The following is a 24,399-nucleotide window of genomic DNA, read 5'->3' as shown; positions in this document are numbered from 1 at the left end:
GTGCAGGATAATAAGGATAGGAATGGTTCCAAAACGAAACAAGAGCGAGAAATGTGTACTGTGTGCGCCCAAGATTGTATAAAATATTATTTCTAACACTGTGGACTGTATTCCCTGCATGTGTGTCTGAAAGGAGATTTAGTAGTGAACTCACTCTGGAACCGTCCTTGCCAGAGGCACCCTCAGGTCCTTTCTCACCGTTGTCACCCTTTGGAAAACACACACACACACCCAAGTTCAACAGGAATGCTATGATGCCAATGACATAGAAAGTTCCATGAAGGAGAACGCAAGTGAAATGTTGTTTAGTTAGAGAGAGTGGTGACTCACTCGGTCACCCTTTGGTCCAGGAATGCCGGAGGCTCCTCTTTCTCCAGGCATGCCCTGCAGACCAGGGGGTCCCTGGGCTCCGGGGGCCCCACCAGGCCCAATGGCTCCCTGGAACACAAAGAGAGGAAGGGAGGGAGAGAGAGTAAGAGAGACAGAGAGAGAGAGAGAGACAGAGAGAGAGAGAGAGAGAGAGAGAGAGAGAGAGAGAGAGAGAGAGAGAGAGAGAGAGAGAGAGAGAGAGAGAGAGAGAGAGAGAGAGAGAGAGAGAGAGAGAGAGATGGGGGGTGGGGGGTCGGAAAAGACAAAAGGAAGCAGATAGAGACAAAAAAAATAGAGTGAGAAAGAGTGAAAGTATATGCAAGTAGCTGTGAATAAAAACACCTTTTCGATGAGGTGGGTACAAAGCAAGGTTTACAACTCCTCCAGGCCACTCCCCGCGGCTACTACACGTCATCTCCACACTCACATTCTGATCTTAGCTTCCCTCAAACAATGCCTGCTGTGGGATACTATTTCGGCCCTGTTTGTCTGTAACCACCTGACAGAGCTGACAGTGTGTGAGCACGCTCACAGCACGCCACAGTGAGAACCATCCCAGCCGCGGCTGTCAGCGTTGCCCACAACATCCTTCCAAGTTAGATCAGTTGTCTCTCTGCTTCCCGTTGCTTGACTAGCTGTGTGCTGCTTGCATCTACTCCTGCTACTGAAACTTCCAGCGGGAGCTTTTACAAATGTATTTCTGCCCCCCCCCGGTGTACACCCCCCCCCCCCCCCCCCCCCCGCCCTCCCACCTCCAGTTATGACATACTGTTCCTCTGCTCATCCCTCCCTCTAACCTGGACCTTAATCCCAGCCTCAGTCTGTCCCTCCTCCCAGCCTTGCACTGAGGGGTGCTGGGGCTTGGGAGTAAACACAGCAGCAAAGCAGGCTTTACTAAATCAAAGGCAGTAATTAGGTTCTCTGGAACCCCCACCACCTCCACCACCTCCATCCCTGCAGCCCACACCTTGTCTAAAACACATTCATTGCTGGAAACACCAAAAAAAGTTCAAGGTTTCTCAGCTACAGACGTCTACTGAACATCTCTGCTACACTGCCCAGAACTAATATTTGGTAGCTAGCGTCAAATGTTGCAATGCTACAGCTTGCAGTCGCTAATATCACAACTAGATAGCAGTCTCTGTGTATCCTCTGTGTCTGTGTTGCGTAGTCAGGGGCTGACGTGGTGTTGGGTTGGTTGGTGGACTCACCTTCTCTCCCCTCATCCTCTCCCACCTACCTCTCCCCTCATCCTCTCCCACATACCTCTCCCCTCATCCTCTCCCACATACCTCTCCCCTCATCCTCTCCCCTCATCCTCTCCCACATACCTCTCCCCTCATCCTCTCCCACATACCTCTCCCCTCATCCTCTCCCCTCATCCTCTCCCCGTTGGTTGGTGGACTCACCTTGGGTCCGTCAGTTCCAGGAGTTCCAGGCAGACCTCGAGGCCCCTGCAGACCCTGGGGCCCAGCACCTCCTCTCTCTCCTGGGAAACCTCGCTCACCCTACAGGGGACCAACCACACACACGTTCAGTTCAACTCGGCTCAATATAAATATCAATAATATAAATATCAACAGAACATTTTGTTATAACGTAATGCAACCTTGTCACAACAGATACAACCTGTTCATTGATAGAACTTTGAGGAAACTACTAGAACTGTGAACCAACGGTTGGACCATTGTTAGTAAGTTGTTGGGTAATGAACCAATCGATGCAGCTTATTTATCATCAGTCAGTGAACTCACTCTGGGTCCAGTAGCACCGGCTGCTCCTCCCTCTCCTGGAACACCCTGAACAGGAAGCAGACAGAGGTTATTGTCATGCAAATACATTGCCATAGTTACAAATAAGACAGGCTAACCTGACATTCATTATCTGGGGGTCATTCAAATGTCTCAGCTATGAATAAACGTGATTACATATCTAATATGCAGAAAGGCTCATAATCAGAAATGGAAAAAACATTCTAGAACTGTTCTCGGGCCTTTGCTAGTTCTACAGGGTTGATTCTTCCTGTTCTGTAGAGAAATTGCTTTGTAATATGATGGGTCAGGGTTCAAGGGTCAGGGGTCAGAGGATGAGCACCCACCTGGTCACCGGGCTTGCCTCCCTCACCTGGGGGGCCAGGAGGTCCAGGCAGACCCTGCACACAGGGAAACAGACATTCAGGAACAACTCAATTGTGGGGAAAGTTAGTACAGGTAAGAGTACAGCTAGTACAGGTGAGAATACAGCTAGTACAGGTAAGAGTAGAGCTAGTACAGGTGAGAGTACAGCTAGTACAGGTGAGAGTACAGCTAGTACAGGTAAGACTACAGGTAGTACAGGTGAGAGTACAGCTAGTACAGGTAAGACTACAGGTAGTACAGGTGAGAGTACAGCTAGTACAGGTAAGACTACAGGTAGTACAGGTGAGAGTACAGCTAGTACAGGTGAGAGTACAGCTAGTACAGGTAAGACTACAGGTAGTACAGGTGAGAGTACAGCTAGTACAGGTGAGAGTACAGCTAGTACAGGTAAGACTACAGGTAGTACAGGTGAGAGTACAGCTAGTACAGGTGAGAGTACAGCTAGTACAGGTAAGACTACAGGTAGTACAGGTGAGAGTACAGCTAGTACAGGTGAGAGTACAGCTAGTACAGGTAAGACTACAGGTAGTACAGGTGAGAGTACAGCTAGTACAGGTGAGAGTACAGCTAGTACAGGTTAGAGTACAGCTACAAAGCAGGTTGTCACAGGAGCATCCCAGCATTCCCAGGTACAGATGGAGACTCACCTGGAATCCAGAAGGTCCAGGCTGCCCCTGCTCCCCTCTCTCTCCAGCAGGTCCCTGCGGTGATGGGAAACACAGTGAGTAAGGTTCAACCACCCCACATCACCCACAGATCATGTCGATACAGTCTGTTTACCTTCATCACTATTATAATCAAATCAGCTTTACTAAAAGATCATCTTAGTTCAGTTAAATTAAGAGTGGGAAATTTAACATGACTATAACTAATTGAAGATGATTGAGAAAGATTGATACAAAAGCGTTGATTGCGTTTTTATCGTACAGCTGCCCACCCTGTGTTCGGTGCATTAGCTGTGTCTCCAAAACACGTGAACTTCTCATTACTTTCTTATCAAAGACATTGGAGACTAGCTCCCTGCCTCGCCACAGTTCACATGGGGAGTCAAGAGAGCAAATTGAGAAAGGTGGATAAGATCGGAGAGAGGAAGACAGAGAGACTGTGGGATTGTGGGATACGTACGGCGGGGCCAGGAGGTCCAGCAGCTCCTGTCTCTCCATCCTTACCAGGAAGACCCTGAGGGGAGGAAGAGAGAGAGAGGGAGACAGAGACAGAGAGAGAGGGATAGAGAGGGGGGATAGAGAGAGGGGGGAATAGAGAGAGAGGGTGAAAGAGGTAGAAAGAGACAGAGAGAGAGAGAGGGATAGAGAGAGAAAGGATCAGTTAGAGGCCATAGGCTATGAGATTCACTAAAAGACAAGTAGTTTTAATTACAGCTGTCACTGCTCAACTTGCCAGGCTCTGAGAGCAGATAAGAATACATCACTAGCTCTGGGAGATGATAAGACTACATCACTAGCTCTGGGAGATGATAAGACTACATCACTAGCTCTGGGAGATGATAAGACTACATCACTAGCTCTGGGAGATGATAAGACTACATCACTAGCTCTGGGAGATGATAAGACTACATCACTAGCTCTGGGAGATGATAAGACTACATCACTAGCTCTGTGAGATGATAAGACTACATCACTAGCTCTGGGAGATGATAAGACTACATCACTAGCTCTGGGAGATAAGCTGGACAGGGTCTGTGCAGATATCTGAATGTGTACTGTATGACAGCCGCAACTAAATGTGTGGAATTAATACAAATAGGTAGGATACAAATAAACAAACTATTTGCATCCAACATAGACTGTTCAGACTGGTCATATTCTGCAGCTTAGGGATTGATTAGTATATTGTGATTCAATAAAATTAGCTAACTTCTGTTCTGTTGAGTGTGTATAGCAACACCACAGTAATGACTATACAGTAATAATAGAGTAAAGAGTATGGTGTTATATAATACCATCCAACCTAGAAAGCACTAGATTATCCAATTGTCCCTCTAGGTGAACCTTCTAACAAGAAAATATTTCCAAAGCTCTTTTACCATAACTAAATATTATTTGATCAAGCAAAATGATCAACAATTCAATCGATAAAAGGTCCCCCCCAAATCACAAACAATTCTTAAAGTTTTTTTTTTTTTTTAAGATTTCTAGGAGAAACAGAAGAATCCTTTCAGGATCCAAACTCAATAATGACATCAGCAGCAACACTTACCCTCAGACCAGGAGCTCCCAGAAGACCCTTCTCTCCTCCCTTACCAGGCTCACCCTGGCGACAGGAAGACACAGCATTAGCCAATCAAATCAAGTGACCAATCAATATAATAGACTGTAAATGAAGTGCCCTGGTATATGGGGGAAAGTGAAGATGATGTTACAGTGTGTGTAAAGGACATGTGTAAGTAGTGCATGTTAGACCTACAGTGATGAGCGCATGTGTTGTATGTGAATGTACAGGAAGTACATGTTAGACCTACAGTGACTAGCGCATGTGTTGTATGTGAATGTACAGGAAGTACATGTTAGACTTACAGTGACTAGTGCATGTGTTGTATGTGAATGTACAGGAAGTACATGTTAGACTTACAGTGACTAGTGCATGTGTTGTATGTGAATGTACAGGAAGTGCATGTTAGACCTACAGTGACTAGCGCATGTGTTGTATGTGAATGTACAGGAAGTACATGTTAGACTTACAGTGACTAGCGCATGTGTTGTATGTGAATGTACAGGAAGTACATGTTAGACTTACAGTGACTAGTGCATGTGTTGTATGTGAATGTACAGGAAGTACATGTTAGACCTACATTGGCTCCTTTGGGTCCAGGGAATCCCATGACTCCAGGCTGTCCACGAGCTCCCATAGGGCCAGGGGGTCCAGGGCGACCATCCTCACCAGCAGCACCCTGGGACACACACACAGGGGGTCAGGGTACAAGCACCACAACACTGGAGGATGGGGGGCAGGTCAGGACAAACCTTAACTGGAGCAGGGGCAGGAATGGGGGTGATTTAGTGAAGACACTAGCTTTACAATGGGGACTTTCAGGTCTAGGAAAAAAACGTCCACCTCTATCTACGGATGGTTGTCCTTGCTAGTCATAAATGATGAAGTTAACACAAAGAAAAACATGGGCTTCTGATGAAATGGGAGTAACTGAGAGTATAACTCGAAAAATTTTATGTTGTGTCCTTGGGCAAGGCACTTCACCCTACTTGCCTCGGGGGAATGTCCCTGTACTTACTGTAAGTCGCTCTGGATAAGAGCGTCTGCTAAATGACTAAAATGACTAAAATGACTAAAATGACATATATACACACACAACACCTCCAGGACACTTCTGAAAATCATCTTGTCTATAGCTATATGTTTTGAGGTTTGTCTCTCTGGGTTCACTGTGAGCGAGCAATATATTTGTTGAAAACCATAATCTAACTTCTCAGTCGTCCATCTGTAAAATGTTTTGGGAAGAGTTGTCATGACGAGCATGACAAGTAGCAGACTTACAGAAGGTCCAACTTTGCCTTGAGGACCAGCATCACCAGGGCGACCAGTGAGACCCTACAATCAGAGATCAGAGAAACTGATTAATGAAATGGACACAGGTTGATCAATCAAACAGTCGTGATATACTATGAACCCATGAAAACAATAGTGGTTACATATTATAATGGACTTTCACTCGTTCTTTAGTACAATTATTGGTTGAATTTAATACTTATTCACTACCAAATAGAGAAACAAAGAACTAGTTCTGGGACATTATCTGACAAATGATCCAAACTGTGGCTGAGTATCAGCAGTGCACTATGGGTAGTGAGTAACAGCAGTGCACTATGGGTAGTGAGTATCAGCAGTGCACTGTGGGTAGTGAGTAACAGCAGTGCACTATGGGTAGTGAGTATCAGCAGTGCATTATGGGTAGTGAGTATCAGCAGTGCATTATGGGTAGTGAGTAACAGCAGTGCACTATGGGTAGGGAGTAACAGCAGTGCACTATGGGTAGTGAGTAACAGCAGTGCACTATGGGTAGTGAGTATCAGCAGTGCATTATGGGTAGTGAGTATCAGCAGTGCATTATGGGTAGTGAGTATCAGCAGTGCACTATGGGTAGTGACTCACAGCAGTGCACTATGGGTAGTGAGTAACAGCAGTGCACTATGGGTAGTGAGTATCGGCAGTGCACTGTGGGTAATGAGTATCAGCAGTGCACTATGGGTAGTGAGTCACAGCAGTGCACTATGGGTAGTGAGTAACAGCAGTGCACTATGGGTAGTGAGTATCGGCAGTGCACTGTGGGTAGTGAGTATCAGCAGTGCACTGTGGGTAGTGAGTATCAGTGGTGCACTATGGGTAGTGAGTATCAGTAGTGCCCTATGGGTAGTGAGTATCAGCAGTGCACTATGGGTAGTGAATATCAGTAGTGCCCTATGGGTAGTGAGTATCAGCAGCGCACTATGGGTAGTATCAGTGGTGCACTATGGGTAGTGACACCAGAAGTCTGAACAGATCTGCACCACCCCAGCCCAGCTTTGATTCAGGTTCTGTTTTATGAGTTGGCAGATACTGATAAAAGTACTGCAGGGTGACCGAAGAGGTTTGTCAAACAAATCAAACTCTCACAAATCTTCTGAAATGTGACTCTTTAAGGGATGGTTTATAAGTAGACTATATGTCAATAAAAATGTAAGTGGATATACTTTGTGTAATCTCCTTCTAGCCTTGACTGCCTACAGCGGTGTGGAGCACCAGAGGAGCTGGCAGGGGGCGGGGCTACTTACTCTGGCACCAGGCAGACCAGGCTCTCCAGGGCGACCTGGGTCTCCGTTGGCTCCCTTGGGACCACCCACACCTGCGGGTCCACGCTCGCCAGGGGCTCCCTGGGTGGGGAGGAGGAGGAAGGAGAGGGTCATTCACTCAGGTGGGAGAGATGGAGGCATCTCACCTCATACTGAGGGGGGATGAGTTTAATTCGGTTTCAAAGATGGGGTCCTATCTTTGAAACCTTTGTGTCAACATCTGAAGTTCATTCTGACAGGTACTTTTTATTCAATTTAATAGTTAACCTGAGTGGGTTTTTTGATGAAGGAGAGGGCTGCAGTATGTCAGTGGTATGAGACCCATGCTGCCCCCCTGTGGTGATATGGCAAAACTGCAGGTACCTCAACCCACACCAATGTCAAAAACAAGTGCTTTTTTTCCTCTTCGTTTATTCATTTAATTCGTAAGCGACTATTCCCATTTAAGACTGCTGAGGGCAAAAATTGTTTCAAATTTGATTATAAATTTGGCAAATTAATTCCAACAGCTCTATCTTGAGTCAGCTTGGCAGAGTTAAGCCTGTCAGAATGGTACAGAATGTCATTTTCACACCAGCTCTTGGCAGGGGATGTGTTCAATAATTCACTGTTCTACCGATTCAAAACAACCATAACTGCTGACACATCCATCCATCTCTTATCTCATCTCTCTGCTCCTGGCACATTCAGGCTCGATCTGTCTCTGTGCAATGTATTTGTGTTCATTTCCTGTTTACAACATGCCGTCTATCCTGGGATGGCTGTTGTCATGGTGATACTCACCTTGGGACCAGCCAGACCATCTTGTCCTGGGAAACCACGGTTACCAGGCGCACCCTAGAGAAAAAAGAGTGAGTGAGATGGAAAAAGAGAGAGAGAGAGATTGAGAGTTAGGCCATTAACAACAGCAGTATAGCATTAAAGTCCACATTTGGACAGTGTTTTATCCATGTGGAAAGAATCAAATCTAAGAGGATTGATTTTCCAGTATCTGACCAGCGTGTGCCAGACCCAGGGGGGTCCCTGTCAGCTTGTGACGGTGCTGGGGTACTCACTCTCTCTCCAGGGGGTCCGAGGGGTCCTGCAGCACCAGGCTCTCCACGGGGACCTCTCTTTCCCTCCTCTCCTGCAGGGCCCAGGGGCCCTTGAAGTCCAGCAGGCCCCTGTCACATAGGGGAGGAGATATTGTGTTACTGTGGGTCTGTGCATGTGTCTGCGTGTGTGTTTGTGTGAGTGTCTGTGTGTGTGTAAATCTGTGATGGGGCTGATGGCAGGCTGATGAAATGCGGCATTAATTATGTGAAATGTATGGGAGAAAAGTGTTTAGGTAAAAATGTCATATTTTCATACAAATAAATCTGTATCTGTATCTCTGACATGAAATGGCAGTGGATTAAACACTGCCCCCTTGTGGTTTCATCCTAATATTACAGGCTAGAAAGGAGCAACGCTCTCTGCAACCTGAGGCCTGTAATGGATGGAGTGAATTGTCATGATAATGATGATAATGACAAGTTTGACGTCAAACCAAAGTGCTAAAATCATACTGAAGTGTCCTAGTGTGTTCTAGTATCCTGCCAGTATTATATGTTCTGGTGTTCGAGGGAGAATAAGAACATGAGGATATTTCACATATGGTCAGGTTAGTGCTCTATTCAGTGTGTTGGTGAGGTAGTTAGTTACATCACATTTAAATAGTTAAACAGTAGAAGCACTTACGAGCTCTCCCTTGGGTCCAGCCTCTCCCTTGAAGCCTGGGATACCAGGGTCACCCTGAACAGAGAGAGAGAGGAGAGAGGGAAGAATAGAGACTGTTTACACCATGCTACAACACAAGTTGTTGTAGTATGAAATGCCCTCTCCTCCATTGAGGCAGGGTTTAGACCTGAGCCGAGGTGAGGGTTTTGAACCGTGTACCTACCGACGTTCCCTTTGGTCCCAGGGGTCCAGTGGCTCCCTGAGGCCCGGGGGGGCCGCGGGGTCCGGGGAAGCCAGGGGCACCAGCGATACCAGGAGCGCCCTGTGGGGGGAGACACACAACATTACCCTCAATGTCCGGTCCGTGTCATCCCAATCACCTCAGAGGAGAGATGTTGTCCCTTCACAAGTAAGGACTGATGAGACAGTACTGGAGGGGACAGGAAGTGACGCTACAAACTCACAGCAGATCCTTTGGCTCCGTTGATTCCATCAGTACCAGGGTTTCCCTGCAGAGGAGGAGGGATACAGAGGCGTTACAGGTGGTCTTACACACACACTAACATAACACACTGTCTAAGAGCTCCTCTGTCATAGCTCATGCACCAAAACTGTAGCAACACAAGAGCTCCTCTCCTAGTACTGAACACCTGTTTGTTTTGGTAAACAACACAAGCAGCTTCCCTTTGTGTTTATTTACTTACAATTAGATCGATTGATCAAATAGGCCAGAAATAAACAGTTGTGCGTGTCCTCCAGAGGAGACTTACGGAGGCGCCAGAGGGTCCAGGTGATCCAGGAGTTCCTGACTCTCCGCGGGGCCCCTGGGCTCCCTCGGGGCCGCGAGCTCCGGTGGGGCCAGCTTCTCCCTGGACAGGACAGGAGACAGGAGGGGTTACAGTGAATCAAGGAATCACTACATCAATTAATTATCCAACCAATAAGTCGCTCCATCAATCATTCATATAAATCAAGATGGCAGGAGAACGTACGAATATAAAAACTTTTGCTTTTATCCTGATAAATGCTTGTAGAACTACAGTATTTTAGATGAGGCAGTTGATAGATTTGCAGCCAGTTGTGATCTTTATCTATGAGCATTAGACTAATTAAATTGTACCGGTATGCTAACATTTTAGCATGAAGTAGCACATTTAGCTTTTGAAGTAGTAAAAACACATAATAAAATTAATTCACTATTTGTTCCTAATTGGACATTGTAAAAAAAAAGAAAAAAATCACGTTAGTAAATGAATTAACATAGTGGTATGTTGTTTACAGAAAACCAATGAAATTAGAGAAGACTGTTTGCAAAACCCTTTTAATATCTGGAAAGCCACATTTGGCACACATGACTTATAAATCTATTTTATTAGTCACTTTTATTATAGCCCAAGCCACAACCAAGTGAGTAATATCTTGCAGGGCTAAGTAGAGATGGCCAGCATCCCACACCAATTACCTAAATACTGATCATCCACAGAGCTGTGAGTCCGTAGCATTGGAGAGACGGGCTAAGTGGAATCTCTCTGAGCATTCTGTGCAGCCTGACTCAATAGTGTGACATCATACAGTCAGAATGCGTTAGCTAGTTGGGGTTGTTATATAAAGAGGGTGAGTTCTGTCTGCGTGTAGGGGGGATTGCCCAGAACTTTGTGAGAAGTGTCATTACCAGATGAAAAGGGGGATAATCCTGGTGGGCTCTGCCCAACAAGGGTTATACTGGGGCTAACTTGGTCACAGATGAATATCTATTTTAAAGGGGCCGGAAAATAATCCTTTCATGGGGCCCAATGCTCTTGGCGAACACCCAGCTACTTATTACCCAGTCTAAGTGAGACAAAGGTAAAAGGATGGCTTCAATATGGCTTTGAATGAAATGTTAACCACTTCCTGTTACTTATTTTTCAAATGTTCAATACTTTTTGACATGAATCTGTGTGATCCTACACTGGTGTGGTTCAGTTAATATGCAAACCAGTAGGATTATAGTCATGAATGAATTACTTGAATTTAGGCTGGGATGATAGGACAAATCTACAGTAGAGCTGCAGGTCCTCTGTCTCTCTAGCAGTAACCTGTCTGTCTCTCTAGCAGTAACCTGTCTGTCTCTCTAGCAGTAACCTGTCTGTCTCTCTAGGAGTAACCTGTCTGTCTCTCTAGCAGTAACCTGTCTGTCTCTCTAGCAGTAACCTGTCTGTCTCTCTAGCAGTAACATGTCTGTCTCTGTAGCAGTAACCTGTCTGTCTCTCTAGCAGTAACCTGTCTGTCTCTCTGAACATGCAGTAACCTGTCTGTCTCTCTGAACATGCAGTAACCTGTCTGTCTGAGCATGCAGGTTCTTATCTTTCTCTGTGTCTCTTTAACCCCACAGGTGACTGTCTGTCTGTCTGTTTATCTTGATGTACAGTAGCAGGGGCCTGTCTGTCTCTCAGGGAAACCTAATCTAAACAGCCTGTTTAGGAGCTCCTGAAGGTGGAGAGTTTAGTAGCTGACAGTTTAAAGGATTTACCCATGGGCCACATCCTCTCTCTCTCTCTCTCTCTCTCTCTCTCTCTCTCTCTCTCTCTCTCTCTCTCTCTCTCTCTCTCTCTCACACACACACACACACACACACAAACAGACAGACACATAAACACACACAAACACACAAGCACACACACACACACACACACAGTTTAGAAGTCGTTGGTTTGCAGCCTTTTCAGAGGCGGTTGGATTGTGCAAGCAGACGTGAGACCCCAGAGTAGAATTCCTGCCTGCTTCCCTGCCTGCCTGCCTGCCTGCCTGCCTGCCTGCCTGCCTGCCTGCCTGCCTGCCTGCGAGGGAGTGGAGCCGGGCTGACACCACAGGGCCTGCAGGCAGAAGCCTGGCTCGTCTGATATCCACACAGCAGGAATAAATCAGGCCCAAGCAAGTGAAGAGTAAAGAACAGAGGAAAGGAGAAAAAAACAAAAAACGTCCTCCAAAACCCCCTCCCTCTAATTTTCCACGCAGATGGAGGCTCTGAGTGCTTTTCAATGTCACCGTCTCCTGTTTCCCTCAGCTCCCCGGCTCCTTTCCTCTAGACTCTGCCCGGGCACGGACATTTTATAAGCTCACAGGAGTTTTTAGATTAGGTTTTTTTGGAGTTTTTAAAAAGAAAATGGGATTTTGAACTTTAAAGTAAAGGATAGTTAGAGACACTTACTACATATGAGATTTGCACCCTAGTGGGATTAGCTTTGTTCTCACAGTTTCTCATACTGATAAAATCAGTTTATATTTGACAGTGTTTAAGGTTGAGTAGGGAAAGTATCTTTTAGAGGTTTAGAGGGTTCATAATGCTAAGTCTCTGGAATTGAGAGGTGTAAATATGGAAAGATAACAAAGACAGACAGAAAGTGAGAGACAGAGAGAGAGAGACACAGAGAGAGAGACAGACAGAGAGAGACAAATAGTAAAAGAGAGAGAGACAGAGAGTAAAAGAGAGAGAGATAGAGAGAGAGAGACAGAGAGTAAACGAGAGAGAGAGATAGATAGAGAGACAGAGAGTAAAAGAGAGAGAGAGAGAGACAGAGAGAGAGAGACAGAGAGTAAAAGAGAGAGATAGAGAGAGAGACAGACAGAGAGTAAAAGAGAGAGAGAGAGATAGAGAGAGAGAGAGAGAGAGAGAGAGAGAGAGACAGAGAGTAAAAGAGAGAGATAGAGAGAGAGAGAGAGAGACAGAGAGTAAAAGAGAGAGATAGAGAGAGAGAGAGAGAGAGAGACAGAGAGTAAAAGAGAGAGAGAGAGAGAGAGAGAGAGAGAGAGAGAGAGAGAGAGAGAGAGAGCGACAGAGAGTAAAAGAGAGAGATAGAGAGAGAGAGACAGAGAGTAAAAGAGAGAGAGAGAGATAGAGAGAGAGACAGAGAGTAAAAGAGAGAGATAGAGAGAGAGACAGAGAGTAAAAGAGAGAGAGAGAGTAGAAGAGAGAGAGAGCAGGACGGATGACTTACCTTGGAACCAGGAGAGCCAGGGAAGCCTGGAGCTCCAGCAGGTCCAACAGGGCCCTGCACAGAGAGAGGAGAGAGGCTGGTCTCACATTCTCACATTCTAACCACTAGATCCACACAGGAGGGGGCGAGAGGGAGAAGGGAAAGGTGAGAGGGGGGAGAGAGGGAAGAAACAGACAGAAAGGGAGGAGTATTTGGAACTGGAGAGGAAGGAGAGGAAGGGAGGTTGGATGAGCGGATTGGAGGGGAGGAGGAGGCGGAAAGGGGAAGGGAGGGGCACGGGGGGGGAAAGGAATGAGGAGTGGGATAGTGTAACTAGGTAAACAGACACTGCTGCCACCATAAGGCCATACAGGTTACCTGCAAGCACATACTGGTATATATTGATTTACCCTATTTCAAGAGGGAAGTGTATCATAAAAAATATATATTAAGAGTATTGATATCTACAGTGTTAGAATACTCACAGGGGGACCAGCAGGGCCAGGCAAACCATCATTTCCGCGAGCACCCTGAACAAGAGAAACACAACACACTGTCACTACAGAGAAACACGACCTGCAGTCACTACAGAGCACAGTCAGCTCAACATGTGAACGGGCTGAGAATGCTTTTTTTTTCTAATTGGTGAAAATCTATATCTAACATATTTTCAAGCTGTTCCACAAGGTTCTAAAGGGTTCTAGTTAGGGTGCCGGTTATAAACTGTATAATTGGGGTGGCTCTCCGCTAGTCTAAACAGTAAGGTGCTCCTACAGAGTTCTAGATAGGGAGGCGTTGTTAAAAGGTTCAGGGTGGAGAGGTGTCTGGAGGGCAGCCACAGAACAGGTCTGATACTCACAGCAGCTCCAGATGCTCCGGGACGACCCCTCTCACCAGGCAGACCACGTGGTCCCTGTTAAGGAGAGAGGACAGAGGTGGAGAGACAGGAAGAGAGAGAGGTAGAGAGACAGAGAGACAGATGGAGAGAGTCAGTTTAGCATATCTCCAGAAGACAGTATTCAGAGAGAGCAGAACACCGTGTGTGTCTGATATGGGATGTGACCTGAACTGACCATGGGTCCGGGAGCGCCATTCTCTCCAGGGGAACCAGACTCTCCCTAGAGAAGGACAGACAGACAGACAGACAGACAGACACACAGACAGACACACAGACAGACAGACAGATAGATAGATAGAAGGACAGACAGATGGATAAACAGACAGACAGACATATAAAACAAAGTATTTAGTCACCACTTCCAGGGGGTTACAGGTAAAACTAGAACCACAGTCCAGGTGTCGTTCCTTGAGGTGGGTCTTACCTTAGCTCCGACTGCTCCTCCCTCTCCTTTGGTTCCATCCAGACCAGGATAGCCCTAGCAACAAGAGGTCAGAGGTCAGAAGACAGGCACAAGACCCAGAGGTCAAACTGAAATCAGCGTTGACGCTCTGGCTATAAGTCCCCCTTTGGCAGAAACGTAATCTAGTTCAAATGTAGATTAACATAATAATCAAGACAAAGTCAAATAAAAACAATCTTAAAATAAAATATTCCTGCTCGAAAAATGTTAATCTGGTAAAAGAAGAGGAGGTCACTCACTCTGTGTCCCTTGATGCCAGGCAGGCCAGGGGTTCCTGGGAATCCACGCGCACCCTGTGAAGAGGAAGAGAAAAGCAAGGGAGAAAGTGAGAGAGAGCAGATGAGATAAGAAAGAGAAAGAGAATGGAACTATTTCCTCCTCCACATGGCTTTTTCCTTTCCTGGTCAGTTGCCAGTGGGACATATGACATCAGGGCCCATTTCATCCAGGCAGCAGTGAACTATTCTCCTATCTCTCTCTCTCTCTCTCTCTCTCTCTCTCTCTCTCTCTCTCTCTCTCTCTCTCTCTCTCCCTCTCTCTCTCTCTCTCTCTCTCTATCCCTCTCTCTCCTCTCTCTCTCTCTCTCTCTCTCTCCCTCTCGCTCTCTCTCTCTCTCTCTCTCTCTCTCTCTCTCTCTCTCTCTCTCCCTCTCTCTCTCACACACACACACACTCACACACTCACTCTCTATGTTTCTGTGCATCTGTCTGACTTGGAATCTGGGGGTAACTCAAATGTAGTTGGCTTTGCATGGCTTTTGTCACATCCACACTGTGTCTTATTAACAAACAAAGAACAGTAAGATAAGATGACACTTAATAACACTTAACTACAATATCGTCAGGACTCCTAGTGATGACAGAAGTGATGACTGTGGACAAGAGACCAACTCACCTGGGGGCCTGCGGGGCCACGCTCTCCTCCTTTACCAGGCTTACCAGCCTCACCCTGGAGAGAGAGAGAGAGAGAGAGAGACAGAGAGAGAGAGAGACAGAGAGAGAGAGAGGGTGAAGAAAAATATTTATGTTAGTAGAGTGTTGCATAATCCATACCACATGGGTTTTATGTAATCTCATTGTTATTAGAACTATTGAAAGTAGTTACCGATGTTGATAATGTGACAGCATTTTCGCATTAAATTGTTCCTTCTAGATTCAGTTGAAATTGAGATTCAATTAACAAATAGCTCCCCCTACTGACAAATACTTATAATGGAGCCTGTCCAACCATACGCCACTCAGTGGTTGAATTGAGGTACTGCATAATGAACCCATTCTCATCTTCCCTGTTTACTGTGGATCTGTTTAGTATCTACTGCATGGACACTAGATACTGAAACACAGTGCTGTTGCTCATAGTGTATTTCTTTCAGAGACAGTGACTGGTCATAGGAGTGACCCTAACCCTAAGTTAGTGATGACAATCAAACCCCTGATGGGGACAGTTAAGTTTGAGTTCATATTGAATGAATAAATGACCATTTATCAGCATGGTCATGTGAACCGTTATGAATCCAGCAACATGAGGATTCCAGAACCTCCTTCTCAGACTGCTGACGGCTTCCCCCATACACCATGGAGCAGGGCAACACTGGAGGACACTGAAGTGTTCGTTCCAGGCTAACTCACTGCAACCTTCCCCACCTACTCATTCTTATTCTTATTTTTATATATATTTTATTTTATATTTAAATACTTTTATTCTTAGATTGTTTAGTTCTTAGAAATAGTTTAACTTATGTAGTTTTACTTATTAAAGATTCGTATATGTTTAGTGTTTTGCACCTCCCTGCAACAGTAAATTCCGTGTTTGTATAACATACATGGCGAATAAACCGAATTCTGATTTTGATTCTGACCTAGGACGTTTTAACTCAGCAAATGCAGAGCCGTGTTTCTGAAGCGTTCCCAGAGGAAACGGTGTCCGTGACCAGTCAGAGAGGCTGGAGGACGGAGGGCAGCAGGGGAGGCTGCCCCGGCCAGCTCCCCGCACGCTGGCCGAGATACTCACATCATCTCCAGGTTTTCCAGAAGGTCCAGGAGGTCCACGAGGTCCCATGGGGCCCTGGAGGAAGAGACAAACACAGACCAGGTGAGATGCAGTTACCACCTCCAACCAGCAGGGGGCGACGATATACAGAAAATATCTGGCAACGTTTGAAAGCCTTTTTTTTCTTCTCCTTTCTTTTTTTTCTCTCCACACCCCTGGAGGGGAACTCTTTTCCACATGCCAAATGAGATATATAAAACACAACCACAGATGATTTTAATCATTATTTTACGAATCAATGTTGTGCTGTGGATTTTACAGGATTTGGATTCTAGAGGACTGTGATAATGAGTTTCCTCTGACACAGTATGTCCTGGTTCTCTGAGGTGGGTGGTCACATGAACTAGATAACTGTCTGATCTGATCTGGCCAAAACGAAGACAGAACAACAGCGTGAAAGCCATCGACATTACGAGTTGGAAAGCCTACAGTAAACTGGATTCAATGACACTGAACACATCAAGCTAGCTCTGCCCTGCATGCTGCTGTTTTGAACAGTTTGGTCAAGTTATATTTCTTCTTCAACACCGAGTTGATGCTTTAAGCTGTTACTTGTAACAGCTCTGAAGAGAGAGGCTATGGTATCTCTCTGTAAGGAGACTCCAGTCAGTGGGATTTACAGGTAGATTAGTTAGGTCGGGGGCAGATATTTCAATATCCGATATGTGTGTTGGCCAGCTGTGGCCTGGCTGCTCAGAGGGCTCAGAGGGGCTGTTGGTCGGGAGCAGGGGGAGGTGGGCGGGGGGGAGACTGGAGATGGTGGGAGGCTGGGGCTAAGGGTGGGGGTGGGGGGAGATTATGGCGGAAGGCTGGGGCTAGGGGTGGGGGGAGATTATGGCAGTGGGCTGGGGCTAGGTGTGGGGGGAGATTATGGCAGAGAGCTGGGGCTAGGGGTGGGGGGAGATTATGGTGGAGGGCTGGGGCTAGGGGTGGGGGGACATTATGGCGGAGGGCTAGGGCTAGGGGTGGGGGGAGATTATGGCAGAGAGCTGGGACCAGGGGTGGGGGGATGTGGCCAGACGAGATTGGGGCGGAGGAAAGGAAGTCTCAGCAGGGCAGACCACTTTGTAAAATCATTTCAAGTACTTATCTGTGCTTGAGTGATCTTGCCTGGCTGGCACAATGGATCCGATAGAATACACTCACCCGAAAACCAAACCTCTCACCACCTGACCCTCACAAACACGGAGGTGGGGGAGAGACACACTGACGGAGGTGAGGGAGAGAGGGGGGGTGGGGGGTGGAGAGAGGGTTCCAGGGCAGCCAGAGGCACAGCAAACAGGATGATGCTTATTACAGGTAATGATGTATCAGAGGTTTGCTGGAGGTGGATGGTTAAGAGAGGCGACACCCCAGAGGGGGTTGCTGTCTGCTCTGGCGTCTGGAGTCCCGTCTGGGCTGGGGGGGGGGGGGGGGGGGGGGGGCGGGGGAGGGGGGTGCTGGGGCTCCGGGGTTATGATCTGGGCTCCACAGGAGCTGACCAGTCCGCTATGGTGGGGGCCAGGGGCCGAGGGGCTGGGAGAGGTGCACTGTGTGATACCATCCTGAGATACTTACAGACGCTCCGGGCTCTCCAGCCTCTCCGGGGTTGCCTTGGAAACCTTGTGGGCCCTGGGGGGAGAGAAAAGGAGAGATCAGAGAGGTCAGGTACAGAAATGGGACAGTAGAAGAGAGACACAGGGTCCCTATCTGTTAGCTAGCCTGAGAATAGTCATCTGATGGGGTTTGTTTATCTGGGATGACTAATGTGGGTTAGTTAATCTGAGAAAACAAATCTACTTGGCTGAAAATACATACAAATCCGTAATTAGACTCAGAACCTAAATGGTTTACCATAAACTACTAGGATGTTGTATGTAGGAGAAATTTGTCTGATAACTTAGTGCTGCCAAGTAAAATATCATTTTAGAATCCTCGTTGAGGTAGGTTTGTGGTAAACATTGCATGTTAATATTGTCACATATCTCCTTAAAGGATCTAGCCGTGCCAACAGTAGAAGGAAGTATCAAGACCCTCTTCTGTGTTGTGGATACGTGTCTGCAGCCAGATAGGAGGCAAACCCTGGCTTTGAGATGACACCGTCAAGCTGAGACAAGTTCCCTGGCATTGCCTTCAACTTAATTACTTTCCAGGTTGGGGCAGGGGAGTGTAGGAGGAGGAGGGAGGAGAGGAGAGCACAGGAGAGGAGGTGTGTAAGTGGAGCGCTGAAGGTGTGTGTGTGTGTGTGTGTCTCCCAACAGACCCTATGAAAGCTAAATTGTCAGGTGCTGCCTGTCTGAGGCATTAGGAAAAAGCCCTGAAGTCTGCAGCTTGAGGATTAAACAGCCCCCTGCCACCTTCACCCAGAACGATGTGTGTCCAGATAACAATCCTGTTTTATGCCCTTAGTGTAGACGTGTGCAATTATTGAATTCCACTGATTCTGTTACTGTAGTCTACGATGTCATTTAAGTATACCTGGAAGTGAAGAAATGCATCTAAAAAGAGTTGTTGCAATCAGAACCCTCAATATTAGCCAATGAACCAACTAAGCAATGTTTTGTCTGTGGAAAGACACTGGGGAAAATGTAAATAATATAATATAGGCTTAATATGCGTCAGGTTATCTTGTTTAATGACACCATCAGCATAAAGTGTGTGTGAGTGTCCAGGCATGTGCATTTTGTGAGAGAGTGTGTACGTGTGTGTGTGTGTGTGTGTGTGTGAGGCAGGAGGAAGAACTTACAGGAGCTCCAGAGGGGCCAGGTGGTCCTCGAGGACCCATGGGGCCCTGGGGGGGGGGGGGGGGGGGGGGAAACACAGCGTTAGGAGAACCACAGGTAACCCATCATACCTTCCAGTACACACACACAATTACCCACACAAGAACACAGCAGAAAGAAGTTCGTTCACAAATGTTTTAAATTGTAAAAAGTGCTAAAAAGATCTAACTGTCTTCCCCTTGAACTCCTCCTCTGCCTGCTACTTTGCCCCCAGCAGCACTCAGTACCTCTACCTGCCTGTCAGAAACATAAATCCTTAGGAATTCCACAGTGGCATAAGAGACTCTCTCTTCTCCTTGTTCTCTCTCTCACTATCTCTAATTATCTCTCACTTACTCGCTCACTCACTTTCTCTTCCTTCCTCTCTCTCTCTCTCTCTCTCTCTCTCTCTCTCTCTCTCTTTGTATGCCCCCAGTGCAAAACCCCCACCACACCCCCAGTGCAGAGGTCAGACTTAATGCTATTGTTCACTTGTGTGATCTGCTTGAACCCTGTCTGACATCTATCCCATTTAAATAAACTATTTGAAATAATTAACCCCTCATGAAAAAAACTACTTTCATGATACATAGAATGTATGTTATATATGCCGTAGATTCACCTCAGGTAATTCCCCAGATAATCTCCTCAACAGTAGATGAGTCTGAGGGCTAATCCTTGCCTGAGTGAGTCTGATCTGTACTGAGAAGCCTTTACACTGGAATCACACGTCAAAGCAAATCTCTGCTCTGCTCCACGGGTCATTACTCAGCAAGAGACTTCACATTCTATGGAGGTGATGAGCCAAATCTCTCTCCCCTTCGCTCTCTCTCTCTCACACACACACACACACACACTCACACAAAAACACTCACACACAAACACACTCACACCCACACTCACATGCAGGAAAACCATTACTTGGCAGCAGGAGGCAGTGAACTGTAGTGTTAACAAACAATCCTAAAGGAACTACAGACTCCAAGTGGGTTTGTCATCTTCTAAAGTCCTTCATGACTGTTGAAAGACCCGTTGATCATGACCAGGTTTCTGTGTACACTCGTATCCCCCCTGCAAGCCTTCTAGAACATCGGTCCCAGTGTCCTGGAGCCTTCTAGAACATCAGGCCCAGTGTTCTGATTGGAGGGCAGAGATTCCGGGCGGCAGCCAAGGATAATGTCCCTGTGGAAGGCAGCAGCACAGAGCCTGGCTCTCAGAGCGTGGGCTGAAAGTTGTCTTTTCAGCATGGCTCGGAAGAGAAGCACACCGCTTGGGGTCTGATCAATGACTCTCTATTCCCAGGCTGGGGTTGTGTTTATCTTTGGGGTGGTGTGTGTGCGTGTGTGTGTGTGTGTGTGTTGATGTGTGTGTGTGTGTGTGTGTGCAAACTGTAAGAGCGTTGTGGGATGGAGTATGGATGTAGGGGGTTGTCTGTGCTTAAAATACATCAGAGGAGGCTGTGTTACACACACACACGCACACACACGCACACACGCACACACACACCGCTTTGCCTCAAGCTGCTGCTGCCAACGCGACCCTGGACAGCCTGCAGATGAGAGCAGGGCTCAGACAGACGTCTGCCTGGCTCCAGGACCACAGCTTCAGACACCGGAGCACACAGAGAGGCGGTAATGGGCCTAAACCCTAGGCTGCCACTGGCTCAGACTGCTGCACTGTGGGCCTCCAAACCAAAATAGCAGCTCCCCGCTCCACCTCTGCCAACCGGTCGTGCCAGCTCAGAGCCGTTGTCAGCAGGCTTGAAGAATAATGAAGACCTGCAGAGTTTCCTCCATCCCCTCCTGCCCCTTCCCCTCTTCCCCTCTCTCCCTCTCCATGAGGGGGCTGGATTTGTCCAGCCGGGCTGGAGTCTTGCTGCACCTCCTCCAGACCACTGGGGGCGGTGCTCGATCTGTGCAGGGGTTCCTGTCTCTACTCCAGAGATGAGAAGCCGTGATTGGCCATGGAGGTAGGGGCTGGCAGCTGAGCCTACATCCACGCGACGGAACGACTACGAACGCGATGACGTCGAGGACGATGACGGCATCAGGCTATATTTGTCCCGTATCCTTTGTGATTGGCTCCCACTGACCCTACAGGACGGACACAGAGATAGCTGTGGTTCTCGGTGAGTCTCTCACCATCGGTCCTTGCATCACGCCCATCTGAGCGCCTCCTGACTTCTCATCGAAGCCTCCAGCCATCTGGGCAGCGAAGTTCTGCAGGAGAGAGATGACAGGCAGACAAACATCAGACCCTTTCCCGAGGGCACACCAATACTGATCCAGAGTCAACCAGACCAGACTGAAGGCAGGATGACATTCTAATTCAACATGAGAAACAGAATGTGTCCAGTACTATCCTGGATGTGATCCATAGAGCACAGTTCATATAACCTGGGTGCACACCCTCTCATCGATAGATGTTGACTCTAGAATGCAAGGATCAGATCAAGATCTAGATACCAGGGGAAGATGGGAAGGGGGAGAGAGATCAACATAAAGAAGGAAAAAGATAGATAGATAAGACAGACAGACAGACAGACAGATAGATAGATAGGTGGAGGAAAATGAGAGAGAGAGAGAGAGAGAGAGAGAGAGAGAGAGAGAGAGAGAGAGAGAGAGAGAGAGAGAGAGAGAGAGAGAGAGAAGGAGAAGTAGATGAGGTGGAGACCACAGCAGAGAGAGCCAGGGAAGAGAGGCATGTGAACTTCTCTCATCTCTCCCCCTCTCACAAAGGATCTCCTTGTTTCTCCCTCCCTTCCTCTCTCTGAGCCTGTCCTCCCTCCCTCCCTCCAGTCCTCCTTCCATTCCTCCCTCCTTTCCTGTCCCAAAGAATGAAAATCATTCTATCCATCCTCCCGTCTTTCTCTACCTCCGTTTCAAACCAGACGCTCCCCGGCTCTTTGTGCTCTGATCCTCCCCTTGGAGACATCTCGCTTTTGTTTCCCTTCTTAGCTCTCTCCCTTCCCACCCTCCCTCCGTTCATCCTCCCTGTCAGAATCAGCCATATCCTCCCAGCACCCCCCTCTGTGGCGACTCCACCGCCCCCCCCTGCTTCTGGGATACTTACTCCACCAAGGCCAGGGGGTCCGTTTGGCCCTGGAGGTCCAGGGGGGCCGGGGTTTCCGGGGGTACCAGGTTCGCCATCTCTGCCGCGGGGGCCAGGACCTCCCTGAGAGAGGGGGAGGAGAGGGAGGAGAGGGAGGAGAGGGAGGAGGGGGAGGAGAGGGAGGAGAGGGAGGAGAGGGAGGAGAGGGAGGAGGGGGAGGAGGGGGAGGAGGGGGAGGAGGGGATGGAAGAGGGGATGGAAGACAAATTTCAATGGAATTATAGTCTGATATATTACAAAATAGAAAAAGGGAAACTTCCATCTCAGTACACTGAGGTAGGTCATGTGCCTTCAAGAGCAACAATATTCAGAATACATCATGTACTTTATTATTACAGGTGTTTCCAAATCCAAGATTTTTTTATGATAATTTTCAACTCAATAATTTTCAATTGATAGAAACAGTTTGGAATGGCACATGACGACCCAATCATTTTGTTGCACACAAAAGATTACAAGTTTCAAGCTTGCCTTAGGTTCAAATGTAATCTATCTAGAATGGCTGTTGATCTTCCATGGACTGACAGAGGCTTTTCAGCTTCTAAGACTAATTTGTTTTAATAGTCACACATAATACTCCATTCCAGAGTGCTGGCACAATATAACGTTGATTCGCTCAATACGACTGTACAAGCCTTTGTTCGAACATAAACTGAATAAAATCATTACTGTTCCTGTACACCAGAAATTCGTCAGACAAATCACCTACAGTGCAGTACATTGCACCATAACTCACAACAGGAGCAGAATATCAGGAGCCGTTTATATTAGGTTTCAACATATTAAATATAAGTCATTTATATTCATCTAAAGCCAACATTGTAATGGGTCCCATGAACCGTAAACAGAAGAGCACAGTCCCTGTGTGTTTACATGTGGATCAGCAAGTGCAGAGATACCTGAGAGGATCATTACCACAGAGCCAACAGACACCATGTCCCAGTGTTCATATCCAACTGAATCTTGTCCAAACATCTCTCATCTGACACGCAGCCTTGGCAAACACACACACGCACTTCAGCGAAATAAGCCTATAATTATTATTTTTTATGGTTAACTACCTGACATCTGTCTTTCTGTTCCCTACGCAAACATTATTTACAGAACGTTTGTTGAAAGCACCCAGGAAAGGATTTTATGACAAAGGAAGTCATTCCACATACCATCGAGTCATGCTAAAACTTAGCATGTCTACAGAATGCCATGACAGAATGCGCTGAAGTTCCTGTTATGTAAACAAGGGTCTTATGGAACCTTACCAGTGTGTGGCATTCTGGAATGTATAAACCTCCACATTCTTTTAGAGACTCAGATGTTCTGAGGACTGTTTTGAGTCTGTCACATCATACATCAGTACCCAGTTGACCTAATCAAAGTCTAAAAGGATCTGGATATGAATGATATGGAAAAAAACTCAAATTAAAAATGACAAAAAGCTGTGTAAAACTAGTGTTATTCTTGCCATTCTTGTCCATATTTCTCAGAGATAACAGTCTAATCCAATGTCAAGATATGTTGTAACATGTTACAGTCTCTCCAGAAGCAAAATGGGTGTCATGTGATCTACCACTACAGAACAACACTTGACCGAGCCTTGAAGAACGGTAAGAATTCACTCTGACCTTATGACCTCTGACCCTACATGACCCTTTTAACCAAACCTGACAGTAAATACAGAAATTCAATATTGGGATATTGAATCACATTATTTGAAAGTATTTGAAAGGTGGAATGGTTCCGTACTATTTCAACACAACTATTGGAACAAACTTCAATATCACAGATTCCTCACATTTCTACATATTCACACGCGTCTGGTTGAGAGTCAGATATAAAATCACTCATTGCACATGCATTCATAATCACCAAACGCTCAAATATTATGCAGCAGCCAAGCATGCACAGTCGTAAAACCTAGCCTTCAGCCATCTTGACATGCCAGTTGTTGTCACATTAATGCAAAGATCAAAGCTTCCACTCAGCAACACTGATCTCCAACACTGATTGGCAGAGTCTTCTCTGACAGCCAGATGTTTACACTATGGGGCTCCAACATCTGCTTAACAAGCCAGGCCTCAGCAGACCACACAGGCCCATGGAAACTACACATGCAGGCAGCCCTGGCATACAGTATACGCTACTTTACTCTCAGGCTCCCCAAGATACCCCCTCCC

General features: G+C 46.8%; 1 protein-coding gene across 1 annotated transcript in view; it reads right to left on the bottom strand.

Moving 5' to 3' along the window:
* col2a1b (collagen, type II, alpha 1b) overlaps nucleotides 1-24,399 on the bottom strand; it is a 43,354-nt gene that overhangs the window by 11,973 nt on the left and 6,982 nt on the right. Inside the window, exons 7-35 of the mRNA XM_067239369.1 lie at nucleotides 22,187-22,288; nucleotides 21,256-21,333; nucleotides 19,099-19,143; nucleotides 17,931-17,984; nucleotides 16,335-16,388; nucleotides 15,219-15,272; nucleotides 14,564-14,617; nucleotides 14,286-14,339; nucleotides 14,037-14,081; nucleotides 13,823-13,876; nucleotides 13,449-13,493; nucleotides 12,985-13,038; nucleotides 9,778-9,876; nucleotides 9,472-9,516; nucleotides 9,231-9,329; nucleotides 9,029-9,082; nucleotides 8,365-8,472; nucleotides 8,093-8,146; nucleotides 7,292-7,390; nucleotides 6,018-6,071; nucleotides 5,317-5,415; nucleotides 4,725-4,778; nucleotides 3,633-3,686; nucleotides 3,155-3,208; nucleotides 2,468-2,521; nucleotides 2,124-2,168; nucleotides 1,779-1,877; nucleotides 331-438; nucleotides 155-208 (exon numbers count right to left, since the gene is read on the bottom strand). Coding sequence (XP_067095470.1) covers nucleotides 155-208; nucleotides 331-438; nucleotides 1,779-1,877; nucleotides 2,124-2,168; nucleotides 2,468-2,521; nucleotides 3,155-3,208; nucleotides 3,633-3,686; nucleotides 4,725-4,778; nucleotides 5,317-5,415; nucleotides 6,018-6,071; nucleotides 7,292-7,390; nucleotides 8,093-8,146; nucleotides 8,365-8,472; nucleotides 9,029-9,082; nucleotides 9,231-9,329; nucleotides 9,472-9,516; nucleotides 9,778-9,876; nucleotides 12,985-13,038; nucleotides 13,449-13,493; nucleotides 13,823-13,876; nucleotides 14,037-14,081; nucleotides 14,286-14,339; nucleotides 14,564-14,617; nucleotides 15,219-15,272; nucleotides 16,335-16,388; nucleotides 17,931-17,984; nucleotides 19,099-19,143; nucleotides 21,256-21,333; nucleotides 22,187-22,288 — 1,926 coding nt within the window. The remainder of the gene's footprint in view (nucleotides 1-154; nucleotides 209-330; nucleotides 439-1,778; nucleotides 1,878-2,123; nucleotides 2,169-2,467; nucleotides 2,522-3,154; nucleotides 3,209-3,632; nucleotides 3,687-4,724; nucleotides 4,779-5,316; nucleotides 5,416-6,017; nucleotides 6,072-7,291; nucleotides 7,391-8,092; nucleotides 8,147-8,364; nucleotides 8,473-9,028; nucleotides 9,083-9,230; nucleotides 9,330-9,471; nucleotides 9,517-9,777; nucleotides 9,877-12,984; nucleotides 13,039-13,448; nucleotides 13,494-13,822; nucleotides 13,877-14,036; nucleotides 14,082-14,285; nucleotides 14,340-14,563; nucleotides 14,618-15,218; nucleotides 15,273-16,334; nucleotides 16,389-17,930; nucleotides 17,985-19,098; nucleotides 19,144-21,255; nucleotides 21,334-22,186; nucleotides 22,289-24,399) is intronic.

The sequence above is a fragment of the Osmerus mordax genome, chromosome 1 (genome assembly GCF_038355195.1).
Source record: "Osmerus mordax isolate fOsmMor3 chromosome 1, fOsmMor3.pri, whole genome shotgun sequence".
In the NCBI taxonomy this organism is placed as follows: Eukaryota; Metazoa; Chordata; class Actinopteri; order Osmeriformes; family Osmeridae; genus Osmerus; species Osmerus mordax.
The sequence above is the reverse complement of the archived record's forward strand: the minus strand, read 5'-3'. Positions and strand labels throughout refer to the sequence as shown.